The 14,631-nt window shown below is 42.8% G+C and overlaps 1 protein-coding gene across 2 annotated transcripts in view; it reads left to right on the top strand.

The window, feature by feature from the left end:
• LOC123956477 (low-density lipoprotein receptor-related protein 1-like) overlaps positions 1 to 14,631 on the top strand; it is a 101,521-nt gene that overhangs the window by 61,491 nt on the left and 25,399 nt on the right. For both annotated transcript variants that reach the window (XM_046028685.1, XM_046028684.1), the window contains exons 17-36: positions 471 to 596; positions 689 to 805; positions 894 to 974; positions 1,930 to 2,097; positions 3,452 to 3,634; positions 3,719 to 3,916; positions 4,073 to 4,318; positions 5,213 to 5,410; positions 7,043 to 7,247; positions 7,402 to 7,566; positions 7,680 to 7,924; positions 8,149 to 8,280; positions 9,132 to 9,359; positions 10,340 to 10,514; positions 12,397 to 12,491; positions 12,585 to 12,734; positions 12,855 to 12,995; positions 13,234 to 13,359; positions 13,468 to 13,599; positions 14,292 to 14,426. In XM_046028685.1, coding sequence (XP_045884641.1) covers positions 471 to 596; positions 689 to 805; positions 894 to 974; positions 1,930 to 2,097; positions 3,452 to 3,634; positions 3,719 to 3,916; positions 4,073 to 4,318; positions 5,213 to 5,410; positions 7,043 to 7,247; positions 7,402 to 7,566; positions 7,680 to 7,924; positions 8,149 to 8,280; positions 9,132 to 9,359; positions 10,340 to 10,514; positions 12,397 to 12,491; positions 12,585 to 12,734; positions 12,855 to 12,995; positions 13,234 to 13,359; positions 13,468 to 13,599; positions 14,292 to 14,426 — 3,246 coding nt within the window. The remainder of the gene's footprint in view (positions 1 to 470; positions 597 to 688; positions 806 to 893; positions 975 to 1,929; positions 2,098 to 3,451; positions 3,635 to 3,718; positions 3,917 to 4,072; positions 4,319 to 5,212; positions 5,411 to 7,042; positions 7,248 to 7,401; positions 7,567 to 7,679; positions 7,925 to 8,148; positions 8,281 to 9,131; positions 9,360 to 10,339; positions 10,515 to 12,396; positions 12,492 to 12,584; positions 12,735 to 12,854; positions 12,996 to 13,233; positions 13,360 to 13,467; positions 13,600 to 14,291; positions 14,427 to 14,631) is intronic.

The raw sequence follows: 14,631 nt of genomic DNA, 5'->3' as shown, positions 1-14,631 counted from the left end.
CTGAGTCAGATGACCTCTGGCAATCTGAATTTGATAGTCTGGTGAGGCCAGAATAAAATGAGAGAGGAGACTGTGATTCTAGTGAGCAAGTGTTTATACATGCTAATTTTGTGTATACATGAGATTGTGTGTGTGTGTGTGTGTGTGTGTGTGTGTGTGTGTGTGTGTGTGTGTGTGTGTGTGTGTGTGTTTGTGCAAGGAAGAATGTAGCAAAGTCTGTGTATCTGGAAAATCTGGATCTCTGTCTGCTTGTCTCTCTTTCTGTGGTTGTGGACTGCAGACATGTTCCCCTCCCAGACAAAATAAAAGCCTGTCTAAAAAAACCCCAACAACTATAATAAAAATATCTCTTGCACTCATTTGCGTCTCACATCTTCACCTCTCCATTCCCCCGTACGCCTCTCCCCACACGGCTTCTTATTTTTCTTTGTGTCCTTCTTGCCTTTCAATGGGTCGTTTCTTCCCTCCAGACCAGCACACTTGCCCCACAGACAGATTTAAGTGCAAGAACAACCGCTGCATCCCCCTGCGTTGGCTGTGTGATGGGGACAATGACTGCGGGAACGATGAGGATGAATCCAACACCACCTGCTCGGGTACACAAACAAACAAACGTACTCCCACACCAAAATCTGATGGGTGTTTTTTTTGTTTTTTTGACACCACCTCCACATTGTGTGTCTTTTAGCTCGTACTTGCCCACCTAATCAGTACTCATGTGCCAGTGGGCGCTGCATCCCTATTTCCTGGACATGTGACCTGGACGATGACTGCGGTGATCGGTCAGATGAACCCGCTTCCTGTGGTTGGTTAACTTACTCTCATAGTTTGTCCGTCTGGTTTGGAATGTCGCTGTAAGGAACAACATGTCTAAACATTACTTTTGTCCACAGCCTACCCCACATGTTTCCCACTCACCCAGTTTACCTGCAACAACGGGCGCTGCATCAACATAAACTGGCGCTGCGATAATGGTTAGTGTCCGTTCTTTTTTCTCTCCTCTTCTTCTCCTGTGTGCCTGTTTACAGTGGCAACTCCTCGCTTTCCTTTGTCACAGTTTGCTGTGCATGTTTTGCCACCAGCCCCATATTGGTTATACACTCTTTCTTTTGTCACCTTGTACGTTGTGTGTGTTTCTCCCCTGTCTTGCCCTGTTTTGTTGGTTTTGTTGCTCCGTGTTGTGCCGTTCGCCCACTCTGCTGTCTTCCATTGGTTCTGTCTTTCAGAAAAGGATTGTGGGGACGGCTCTGATGAGTTGAATTGTCCAAACCTGACCGGTTAGTGCATAGATCAACATGTACCACAACAGCCATGACGCTAGCCTAGTTGTAGGACTGGCCTAAAAGCTGGCTCAGAAACAGTTAGGGCTGCTTTTCTGCTAAATGAACATGGCCACAAGCTGAGGCCAATTTAATACTGCTGCCTAAATTAGATTTGATAAATTGTAAATGCGTTATTCAGTCAGCCAAATACATGGGAAACGCAAAGTGCAGTTGTTCTGTTAGAAATCAAATGAATGAATAATTTGATAAAGATTAAATAGAATGCCAGGTTGGATAATAAAAAATAGTTTAACCACAGAATAGATTTTGTTTCCCTGATGACTATAAAATGAACTGCAAATGAATTAGGTTTCCCTTTTATATTAGTATGTGTATAAAAGTGCTTCAGTGCTCTGCTGCCAAGCTCAATGTATCAGCGCTTGGTACATTCCCTCATGGTGCATGGTCTGATCTATGCAGTTTCTGTCATTATTTACTTTCTCATCTCTATTTCATTTGTATTCCATGGTTTTCACTGTCACTGTGCTAATTGTGAAAAAAAAGAAAATTGCTTTCTGCATATTTATATATATTTTTTCCCTTTGGGGCAGTGGGCGCCTCATAATGTGAGAGAGTGGGTGTTGTTTGACTGTGTTTGTTTTTTCAGATAATGACTGCGGGGATAACAGTGATGAGGCAGGCTGTAGTCATTCCTGCTCCAGTGCTCAGTTCAAGTGTAACAGCGGCCGCTGCATCCCAGATTACTGGACCTGTGATGGAGATAATGACTGTGGGGACTACAGCGACGAGACCCACGCAAATTGCACCAATCAGGGTCAGTCTTCTTAAGCCGATCAGTTGGCGTTTCCTACACCTACTGACAGTTAGGAAACTCTTCACTGCAGCTGATATTTATATGTAAGAAATAAAAATTTATAAGAAATCCTTAAAAATTAGACCACTATGCAACTACGCTTTCAAATTTGCCAAGGAACTCCATATCAAAAGTTATATCAGTATTCAAGAGACATGTATTATCTACAAAAGCATCTTTCTGCAGCATCTTTTTGCAGTCATGCCTTCAGCCCACACTTGCCCATAAAGTGCTAGATAGGCTGGTTTTGTCTTGGCTTCCCATCCTTGTTCATATAACAGACCTGTAGGAGGATGCTTTACCCTGTAATTAAAACAACTGAAGTAACTTAAATCTATAAACACACTCCCAGGTATGGTTTAACTGTGCATCAGTCCGATAGCTCTTCTCAGTTGCAGTTATTTGTGGCGAGGTTACAGTCGACCTTGATGTGCAGAATCTGAACCTGAATAAAATCAGAATAAAAAAGCAAGGACATGAAGAACATTGATGCAATGTAAAATAATAATTAAAAAAAAAGTTGCTGCAGCTGATGGCACTGTCTGCAGTTTGTACCATCCTTGAGCACATCTACTAATAATGCATGATAATGTATTCCTCCTCATCCCAGCCTGTTTCCAAATGTGCCATTGGGTTCGCTATGCACACCTGGATGTGAAAATGCCTAAAGCATCTGCAGATGATGCAGTAAGTACTCGGTTCAAGAAAACATGGCCCCTAGTCACCAAGAAGAACTTTTAGTAACTAGTCAATATAAAGTATTTATGCAACCCAGCCGTGACAGGTGGTTGTTATTATCATGGGCGGATGGTTGCATCTTCGCAAGTACTGCGTTTACAGTTTAGTCAGTAGATGTAATAGGTCGCTGGTCCCTATTAGTCACACTGGCACCAGTCTAATGGGTGCCACCAGAATAGCTCTCACTAGTTGTTTAGTGAGTGATATAAAAGCATGTATTCTTTTAAATAACAGCAGCACGTGATACAAATAAACACAGTTATAATTATCTAATAGTTATTACGCTTTGGTTAAGAGCAACCACAAAAACTGATAAAAATGATTCATTGGCAGCTGGTGTTTATGACTAAAACAATGACCCTCTACAAATGAATTCTTGAATCTGTTCACTCTCTCCTGTTGCTAGGATTTGTTGCCATCCAGATTTCCAACAGACAGCTCATTAGTTGTTGTTTTCACACTCTCTTGATGTTGCATATTGTCTCTGCTCAAGGCTGTGTGTCCTGATTTGATTAATGCCATACAAGGATTGAAGATGGTGTGATTTTAGAGTCTCATGATGTCTTTCTCTCCACAGCCACGCGTCCCCCCGGGGGTTGCCATACAGATGAGTTTCAGTGTCGAATGGACGGCCTGTGCATCCCCTTGCGTTGGCGCTGTGACGGGGACACCGACTGCATGGACCTGAGCGATGAGAAGAATTGTGAGGGCGTCACACACATGTGCGATCCAGCTGTCAAGTTTGGCTGCAGGGACTCTGGTGAGGTGGCCGTACTCTAAATTAAGAAGTATGTTAAGTGCATAATGTAATTCTTTCTAAAGTAGCCCCGCCTTTTGTCCATAGCACGCTGTATCAGCAAAGCCTGGGTGTGCGACGGAGACAGTGACTGTGAGGACAACTCAGATGAGGACAACTGTGAGGCGCTGGTGTGTAAGCTCTCTCACCATGTGTGTGCCAACGACTCCACCATCTGCCTGCCTGCAGAGAAACTTTGTGATGGCACTGATGACTGCCCAGATGGCTCTGATGAGAAACTCTGTGGTAAGAGACAACAGCACCCAGGCTGTGTTTCAGTGCAGGGAACGTCATAACAGCAAGCAAAACTCTTCATCTTAAATCATGGCTTCAATAGTTTAATAAAAGTTTTGTGTAGCTATCCCTTGTGTCAGTCCTCCTCCAATCTTCTCTGTTTTACAGACCTGTGTTCACTGGACAATGGCGACTGCAGCCATAACTGCACAGTGGCCCCTGGCGAGGGAGTGATCTGTTCCTGTCCACTGGGCATGGAGTTAGGGCCCGACAACAAGACCTGTCAAATCCAGAGCTTCTGTGCCAAACACCTTAAGTGCAGTCAGCGCTGCGAACAAGACAAGTTCAGTGTGAAATGTTCCTGTTACGAGGGCTGGGAACTGGAGCCTGACATGGAGAACTGCAAGAGCACGGGTGAGGGGCCATAACAGTAGGGGAAGACTGTGGGGGTGGAGGGTTAGTGAAAGTCAAAAGACAATTGTGACAAATTTAAAGCATTCGATCAATGCTATCTGTACAGTAAGGGAGGAAGCTAGAGAAGTGACTGGGTCCAAGAACTTCAGAAGCAAGTAGTGTGGTGTGGTTTTGGGATCAAGCAAAGGAGAGGCTGTCCATGCAGGAAACTGCGTGGTTGGAGAAGACGCACTGCGCCAAAATGTGATACTCTGTTGGACAATAGACAGAGCACTGGAGACAGAGAGGAGGAAGAGCTTAAATGCCATTCACACAAGTATACGACAGAGGAAAAGGGTTCACTGAGGAAACATAAAGACCTGGGCATTGGTTTCCTGCTGTCATAATTATTTAATGAAAAGAAAGAATCTGAAATATTAAATAATAAAGTGAAGAGCAGATATGCTTTTTGTCAAAGTCAGCTAGAGAGCAAGATGATGCTGCTCCATCACATTGAATCAGTTTTGAATCCACATATACAAATATACTGTAGTTCTCTTCCTGCAGCAACTAGCCAATGAGGAACATGAGTTTATGATTGTATTCTTCACTGCCAGAGCACTAGCCGTGCTGGTGGCTAGTCATTCATCCTGCTGCCTGTTAGGTACAGATAACTCCTGTCTTATTTACACTGTGTTTTAATTACCCAGGATTACAGCCACTTTCAACACAGCCCCTCTTTCAGTGGACAAGTCATACACTGCAGTGGAACAGTGGAATGTTTTCCACGCTGTGGAGCAGAGCTGCTCTGCAGTGTTAACAATCAATGGCGACCAAGCAGGGTTTTAAACTTTTTCCACCTGGTTGGTTCTTATTTTAAAGATGGCCACCAATCTTTCCTGTTCATTTCCACAGATCTTTTCAAACCCTTTATCATTTTCTCAAACCGCCATGAGATCCGCCGCATTGATCTGAATAAAGGAGAGTTCAGTGTGTTAGTACCAGGCCTAAGGAACACCATTGCCCTGGACTTCCATCTCAGCCAGAGTGCCCTCTATTGGACTGATGTGGTGGAGGACAAGATCTATCGTGGGAAACTGTCTGAGAATGGAGGTGAGCCTTTTTTTACATAATCAATATGCTTAAAAAGCATTTTATTGATAATTTGCTATGTTTGTCTCATGTATGATTAAACCTACAGTACATACAGGTGATTTACATTTTCACATAAAATAATGGTCCTGGACTTACTGGATTTCTTCTGGGGCTTTCAGCCACACCACATGGTCTTCCTCTGTGGATGGAGATTACATTTACATCCGCGCACATCAGTGGATTTCCATTACATTACCATTTATAAATAAGGCAACCGGATAAAATGTCATGAGCAAGTTACTGTATTGGGTTTTAATGGCTTAGAGAGACTTTTATGAGTCATAAAATTTTGCACACTGGGGAAATATATTGTAGTTCTGTTGAGGTAAACCGTTAGAACTAGTTGAAATTTCTGTGATGACAATTTAGTTTAAAATGTGTGTGACAGCAGTAAAACATGTGGAATTGCAGCATGTGAAGCTACACTGTTGGTGCTGTTAATGTGTGTTCTTGTGAGCAGAAAATTGATGTGGTTTCATAAAGGCCAGACCAGTCAATCATGACCAGTGTACGTGGCAAACAAGGCCCTATGGTCACTGCAGCAGTAATAGTCGTGCTGCATTTACATGTATGTATTTGTTTGTACATGTGGTTGTTGTGTGCCACGTTTACTAGGCACAGGCAATAGGCTACATACAGTAAGTATGTGTTTTCAATGCTCCAGACAGGATAATGACTCATCTCAAATAATTAGACGTGTCCCCTCTGATTAGGGACCCAATAGGAAAATGAAAGGGATAGAAAGAAGCTGGAAAATGCGTCTCTTTAGCCCTGTGAAACACCACATATTTAGTTTTTTAGGGCCCACTCTGTAATTGCAGTATCACATCCCCTGCTGAGCCACTTCTGTCTCTATTTATGTTTTCAATGATTGTACTGACATCTCCCTAACATGGCATCTAAACATTTGATTAAAGGAATTACTGTTGGTGATACAATTTTAGCTCTGAATCCAAATGGCTTGATCACATTAACTAATTTGTCTGTGAAGATTCTCAGTCATCCAGATCATAGTTATCCAAGGATGGTTAAAAACAAGGACAACTGGGCAGTGGTTGAAGATACTTGAATCTTCAACGAAGGCTCTTCAAACACGTCCATTTGCCCTTGATTTTAACCTTCCTTGGATTAACATAATTTGTAACTACTGAAGCAAAGCGGATCAGTGCTTCACTACAGTACAGTCTGAAATGTTGACATCAGCAAGTCCCAGCCTCGAAGCCTTTATTGATACATATTGAAATACTGAGGGATTTTAACTTAAGCTTCCCGGTGGAATGTTTATTTTATTGAGTAAGATGAACTATGATTACATCAAATTCCTCTATCAGAAATTGAACAAAGATGGGTGATACAAAAACATTTTACCCAACCTCCAGCTTTTCCACTATGTTAGATAGTCAGATAGATTTTAATAAACAAACCAAGGCAATAACATTCAGTTAAATTGGATAAAAACACAATGAATTTGAAATTTTATCCTCATTAGAAAATGGAAAAGTAAGATGGCATATCTTTAGGTCAGGGAAGACACACAAAGCAAAACTAGAAGTTGACCGTTTTTAATGTTCTTTTTATCTGCCCTTGTAGCTTTAACCAGCTTTGATGTGGTAATCCAGTATGGGCTGGCTACCCCTGAGGGCTTGGCAGTGGATTGGATAGCAGGGAACATTTACTGGGTGGAAAGCAACCTGGATCAGATAGAGGTGGCCAAGTTGGACGGCACCATGAGGACCACGCTGCTGGCTGGGGAGGTGGAGCATCCTCGAGCTATTGCCCTGGATCCCAGGGATGGGTAACGTCAACACTGCTTACTCTACCTCCTGCTAATCAAACAAAACACATTTACAACAATTTACAATGGTATTTAAAAGGTAAATGATTTGGTTTATTAATACTATTGTACCATAATGTTTTAAGAATGCCCATGCTGTTGCATGTTGTTGCAGGATCCTCTTCTGGACAGACTGGGATGCCAGCATGCCCAGGATTGAGGCTGCATCCATGAGTGGAGAAGGCCGGAAGACCATCCATAAGGAAACTGGCAATGGGGGCTGGCCAAATGGACTCACTGTGGATTATCTAGAGCGCCGCATCCTCTGGATTGATGCCAGGTCAAAAAACAGGCTCAGATATGAGCACACTCACACAAACACCTTTACTTGCTGCGCATACAGTATTTTTCGTCATACCCAGACATTTATTGAAACATGTGCACCATACACAGGTCTGATGCCATTTATTCAGCCAAGTATGATGGTTCCGGACTGATAGAGGTTCTGAGGGGACACGAGTATCTGTCACATCCCTTCGCCGTCACTATGTATGGCGGAGAGGTTTACTGGACGGACTGGAGGACCAACACGCTGGCCAAGGCAAACAAGTGGACAGGAAGCAATGTCACTGTTGTCCAGAGAACAAACACACAACCCTTTGACCTTCAGGTCTACCATCCATCCAGACAGCCACAGGGTAAGAAACACACACGGGAACATACACATACTTTCAAACTGCAGTTTTTTAATTTGAGTTCAGAAAAGCATGACAATATAGCTACAGAAGCAACCTGTTCCGTTACAAATAGCGTATTCATTTTGAGAGCGACAACTCTTGTGAATGTAGAAATATACATGCTGATGTATGAAATATTTAGTTATTCATTCTGAGTTATTTTTCCCATACTCACTTCCCTGTAGCTCCTAACCCATGTGCGGCTAAAGATGGCAAGGAGCCCTGCTCTCATCTATGTCTTATCAACTACAATCAGACGTTCTCGTGTGCCTGTCCTCACCTCATGAAGCTGGGCCCTGACAAACGCACTTGCTACGGTAAGCACAAACACACGTACATAAATGCAGTTATTGTGGAGAACATACATTTGATTCCCCTTTGAGCTAGCAGACAATTTTCCCCTCTGCTTGTCTTGGCAAAATTGTTGTTGAATGCCACTGTGTAATCCCTGTCCTTGCAGCATCGTTTATTTCCATCTGTGTATTTGTGTGTGCGCGAGAGAGCCGAGAGGGAACGAGAGAGAGGATTAAACAATCTGGACTTTTTTCACTTTGAGGTGCTATTTCTGCGACAGCTTTGGAGTGTCTGTCCGTGAAAAGTGAGAGCGGACCTGTTTATTCAATGTGTGTGTTTAGTATTCAGGGAAGCACTTTCTATTATCTTCGGGGGTAATGGAATGGAGAGCCCCATTCTGTCTGATGCAGGCATCAGCCACAACCCTCCACGTCCACCACCTAGTCTGGCCTGGCCGATACCGCCTGACACTGTCATTACTCTCCCGCTCCCTCTGTTTTTTCCCCTCTCCTCCTGTCTGTCATTTAGGCTGCACACAGTTAAATGATGATAGCACTGTTGAGACCGGTGCTGTTGTAATGTATCTGCGCTGATTGAATTCACTCTTGCTGTCACAGTGAGCTGTTGAGTTAGCCAAGCCAGACACAATCATTAAGAGTCAAAGATGCAATTGGATTAACTGTTTGTTCAAGTGGCAGCAATAATGCCCAGATGCACCCATCCATGCTGCAACAGCCTATCCTGACAACTCTGGCATTAGTGTGCACTTGACTTTTGACTTGAAGCTGCATTTAACTCCTGATTACTTCCATTAAACGCTGACGCTTTGGGGAACTACTGAAGGATGCATGTTGACATGTTCCCTACCCTGCAGAGTCTCGCCAGTTCCTGCTGTATGCTCGCCAGATCGAGATCAGAGGAGTGGACATCGATAACCCCTACTACAACTACATCATCTCCTTCACTGTGCCCGACATTGACAATGTGACTGTGGTGGACTATGACGCTCTGGAGCACCGTATCTACTGGTCAGACGTCCGCACACAGACCATCAAGAGAGCTTTCATCAATGGCACGGGAGTTGAGACTGTGGTCTCTGCTGGTACGGAGAAGGCAACAAAATAGAATACACACCATACTTAAGGCTCATTGTTTTCAGTGGTTACAGATTTATTTGAAGCAGCTTTCACTTTAATATGATGTCCATATGCTTTTAAAAGTTAGGTTTGCTGCTCAAAGGAGACACTGTTGATTGCTGTTTGCAGTAAACAATATCACTACAGAATATGCTCTCGATATAGGTGAAGGAAAAATCAAGAAAAAAAGCAACTGATTTCAGCTCATTTTCATATTAGATTTTCACTCATGCTTTCACCCCCATTACTTTTTTTAAGACATTTATTACATTTTTCAGTTTTTTGAAATTCAAACGAAGCCATGATAAATTATCTGATTTGCTTGGAAAAGACTGAAAAAAGGAACCCTAAATATACTGCATCGTGGTACAAACGTTTCCATATTTTTGTTGTGTTCTTGTAGCTTAGGCACTTGCCAAAGTGGTCCTCATGAAGCCCTAGTAAGAGGGCAGTATTTTTTTGCCTGGGATATATAGCTTTAGCCTCCATCTTTTAGCATGATATCATGCTGTGTGCAACCATCAAGTGCATATTTAAGACCCTTTCTGGAAACGTTAAAAAAGTCCTCTGAAGACATCAACCAACTCACAGTTAGTTGCCAGTTAGCTAGCTACTGGTGATAAAATCTGCTAAGCTGACAAAATCAATGGCTGTGGGCTAGAAACAAGAAACCCACCTTGACTACTGCTGTGTGGAATCAAAGACCCACGGTTTCAAAAAGTTATTGTGAATTTCGAGTGGTAAATCTTCCACAGTTATCGGAGCAGACACTTATCTTGACAGGCGTAGCTAACTAATAGAGGAGGGGCTTAACGGCAGTTCTTCCCCTTTTGTCTCTGATTTTTGAATTAGACAATGATGTAAAAGGCACGTCTGATATTTTTGTTTTTCTACGATGCGACTGTACAATGTTGATTGATGGCTCTGTGTGTTTATCTTTCCTCAGATCTGCCCAACGCTCATGGCCTGGCAGTGGACTGGGTGTCCAGAAACCTGTTCTGGACAAGTTATGATGCCAATAAGAAACAGATTAATGTTGCCAGACTGGACGGCTCTTTCAAAAATGCTGTCATCCAGGGGCTCGACAAACCACACTGTCTGGTGCTGCATCCAATACTGGGGTTAGTCACCCCCACACACACACACACACACACTAAAGCTGTCACACTTAGTCAAAATTAAGCTTTCAGAAATTGCTCTCAAACACCCTCCTGATTTCACCTTTAACCTACACCACATACAACAGAAGTGCACACACACAATCAAACACACTCAGGCAATGTCTGGCTCTCAGGCCCCCCTCTGTTTGCAGTCAGCGATGACAGGCGGAGTAGTTTGGTATAGATGGTCGCTGACCTCTGACTGTTTCTTTGCTCAGGAAGTGGTTCCAATTTTTCTCCCCTCATGTCGTCTCTTCTTCTGGCGCTCCCTTTCTCCATCTTGCTCCATTTTTATTTTTATTTTGAATCATGGCTTCTGCGCTCTGATAGACTATGAATTATTAAAAGCCAGTTTCTCTGTCGCGTTTTGTCACTATTTCAGTTCCAGTGTTTATCTTACATCAGGTCCCCTCCAATTTTAAACCTCATCCTCCATCAGTCCCTCAAACAGAACCTGGCCTCAGCCTCTCCTCTTACCAGCAGAGCAGAGACCATCTGTATTTATATATTTAGTTTTGTGCTGCAGGAATATGTGTGCTTTTGAATATATGAGGTGGATGAAGAAAGGATATTTTCTTAAGAAATGTCTGCCTCCTTGTGTTATTTTTTTCATGTACTCCTTCCACTCTTTCAAAGACTTAGCCTATTTAAGCGGAGGAATGTTTCCGATCTGAGCATTGTTGGCATGGGGGGAAATGAGAAGCAGATGCTGGATGCATATGCTGGGTCTGTCTCCTCTTTCTGGCACACAAACACTGCCCAGAATATGTCCAGGAGTGGGTGGGAGCAAAGGGAGTCGGGGAGGGACAAAGTCAAACTCACGTGTGTGTGTGTGCGAAAACACAAAAACCCAAGAATGTGGGCGTTTAAATGCTTCAGAAACTTTATTTAAAGGTATGTTAACAAACACATTAAGGGCGTGGTGGATGTGGTAGGATTTAACAGGAAGTGGGTTGTGGGGGCAGAGGATAGATACCCTTTAAACATACACTATATAGACTATACACAGTCTAAACACAATGAGCGAGGGTGTCAGTGATGTCATAACGAATGAGGGGTAATTTTTTGGCTGCTCTGAAAAAGATTTTCAGTGGGTCTCTACTGTCCAATTTGCTGGTGAGAGTTTGTCTCCTTCACCCAGTTTCTTAAGGGGCTTAAAATGTAAAACAACACACTGCACTTTTTCCCATTAAAGTCACATACGGTTTGGTATGATTTACAGGCCAGATGCTCCACCAATTCTACAGCATTACTATTTTCGCTCATTTATTTAACCAGGCAGTCTCTATGAGATCACTTTTTCTAGAGAGAAAACATTTAGTATCATCTAACATACAACCACAAAACCAGCATGCCAACCATGGCCACCGGAAATCCAATCTAAAGGCAGACATCCAACAATAAACCAACTAAAGCAATTTTAAGTTTCAAGTAGTAATTAAAAAATCAGATGATAAAGCTTTCAAATCTCCAAGGGGAATGAAGGAATGTAGCTCAAGAGATGTCTGCACTCCATTTGAAAGGTGTATAGTACCCAAATCCAGTCCTGCCAAGATAAGTGTGTACATACAGGATGCCTGAGATGTTATTGGAATATGTGCTGTTGTAGTAAGATATATTTGAGAGGAGAGTGTGAGGTGAGGTGGATTGGCCTCAGTGTGACTGGAAGTTCAGCACTGCTAATTGATTCCCTCAAATCACAAGTTTATTACACTGTATTGTCAATAAGAAAGCCCCTCCAATTTTGCCATACACTGAGCAATGAGGTTTGTGTTGTGAGTGTTTATTAGGCATATTGACTAAGTTTGATAAAAAAAATTCTAAGTTCTCCCTCCTCCTTCAGGAAACTCTACTGGACAGATGGAGACACCATCAACATGGCAAACACAGACGGCGGCAACCGCAGTGTCCTGTTCACCAACCAAAAAGGCCCCGTCGGTGAGTGACATACAGTATACCTTTTTGCGTGAGAGACAGCGCACCCAAGTGACAGGGCAGGCCATTGCACATCATCTCTCACATGTTTTCCAGGTCTCTCCATTGACTTCGACACTGAGCAGCTGTACTGGATCAGCTCAGGAAACAGCACCATCAACCGCTGTAAATTGGACGGCTCTGGACTGGAAGTGCTTGAGGGCGTAAAGGGCAAGCTGACTAAGGCCACTGCTCTGGCCATCATGGGTAGGTCTCCAGAAAATGGTATTTTTAGCCAGTGATGTATGTAGCGAGAGTTCAATCCAGTGCCAGGTTTGGTTTTAATGGAGTGTGTTGAGCAGCCTGCTGTGTGTTGTATCCTTTTAGGCGAAAAGTTGTGGTGGGCGGACCAAGGAACTGACCAGATAGGAACCTGTGACAAGAAGGACGGTGGCAGCTGGAGAGTCCTGAGGAACAGCACGTCCCCGATGATGCACATGAAAATCTACAATGAAACTGTCCAGAAAGGTGCAGGGCTGGCTGCCACTCGCCAACTTTTTCTGAGCAACATGTTTAGGTTAAATGACTTAGCAAAAAAATATATAAATATAAGTAGAGAAAGAAAATATGTCCATGTCTCATTGAAGGTCTGTTTTTGCTTGCTCCATGTAGCCTGTTTATCTATGCCAAAGCACATCTGTTTATGTCTCTGTAACTCCTCTTTGATTTGTTTTGTGTATTTGTGCTCGTGCTTTCGTGTTCCCAGGCACCAATCTCTGCAGCAATAACAATGGAGACTGTTCCCAGCTGTGTCTCCCCACCTCCCCAACCACCAGAGCCTGCATGTGCACTGCAGGATACAGCCTGCGCACAGGGCAGCAGTCTTGTGAGGGTAAGACACATTTATACACATAATACATTCTTTATTCGGCCAAATTTAAATTCAGGAACTGATGAAAATGATAAATGTGTGACGCAACATACACTTTTTTTGCTGCAGGTGTTGGCTCTTTCCTGCTGTACTCTGTGCATGAAGGCATACGTGGTATTCCTTTGGATCCAGCAGACAAGTCTGATGCCCTGGTACCAGTGTCAGGCACATCCCTGGCTGTGGGCATAGATTTCCATGCTGGTGAGAAGTTTTATAACATGTTTTTTTTAATTAAAATGGCAGATAAGGAAGAGTTAGCCCAGCATGAAGGTATTTTGTCTCTTTGATGTAGCTGAAATAACAGCTTTTCCACTGCTTTTAGTATGTGTTACTGTAAGGCAAGGCAAGTTTATTTGTATAGCACATTTCAGCAACAAGGCAATTCAAAGTGCTTTACATAAAACATAAAAGCAACATAGGGAAATATTAAAAAACACATAATACAATTTTCTAAAAAAGTCAAATAGAAAATAAAAACAATTTAATTTACCCAATAAACCTATTTGTTCACCCATAATTCTAATGGGTTACGAATAGTCAGCCTTTTCACCTTATATTTTTTGCAGTAAAAACTCGTACGATATTTCCCCTTATTCATGATCGTCACTGTGAGTAAGATTGCGCTACTTTCTTGGTAAAAGCAGTCCAAACAGCTGAGAAAACTTAATTCTTCTTGGCTCTGTTAAACAGTCAAAACCGCAAAGAAAAAAAACGTTCAGCTCTACTCGGCCCTGCCCGGACGCCCTTTGTCACACTCTATACTAGAGATTCTACACGGCCCTGTTAATACTAGATCTGACTACTTATGAGAGGAGAAACCAATTGAGTTTAAACTGTATAAGGCGGATGGGAAATTTCTATTCAGTCTAACTATGTTTCATTCATTTTCACAGACAATGACACTATCTACTGGGTGGACATGGGCCTGAGCACCATTAGCAGGGCCAAGAGAGACCAGACCTGGAGAGAGGACGTGGTCACTAATGGCATCGGTAGGGTGGAGGGCATTGCTGTCGACTGGATAGCAGGTAAGACACACTTCAGACATAAAAAAAGTGTAGTTTATAAACTGTGTTTTACTTTTGCAGAATATCTATAATCCTTGCACAGACTGTCACTGTCTATAACCACACAGGAAGGAAGTCTCTCCACAGTAGGGGAACGGATTGTATTAACTGAGAAAACAGGAAGGAGATACACCTAGAAAAGAAGAGAAACAACAAAAAGAAACCT

Source organism: Micropterus dolomieu, linkage group LG18 (genome assembly GCF_021292245.1).
Source record: "Micropterus dolomieu isolate WLL.071019.BEF.003 ecotype Adirondacks linkage group LG18, ASM2129224v1, whole genome shotgun sequence".
Taxonomy (NCBI): domain Eukaryota; kingdom Metazoa; phylum Chordata; class Actinopteri; order Centrarchiformes; family Centrarchidae; genus Micropterus; species Micropterus dolomieu.
The sequence above is the reverse complement of the archived record's forward strand: the minus strand, read 5'-3'. Positions and strand labels throughout refer to the sequence as shown.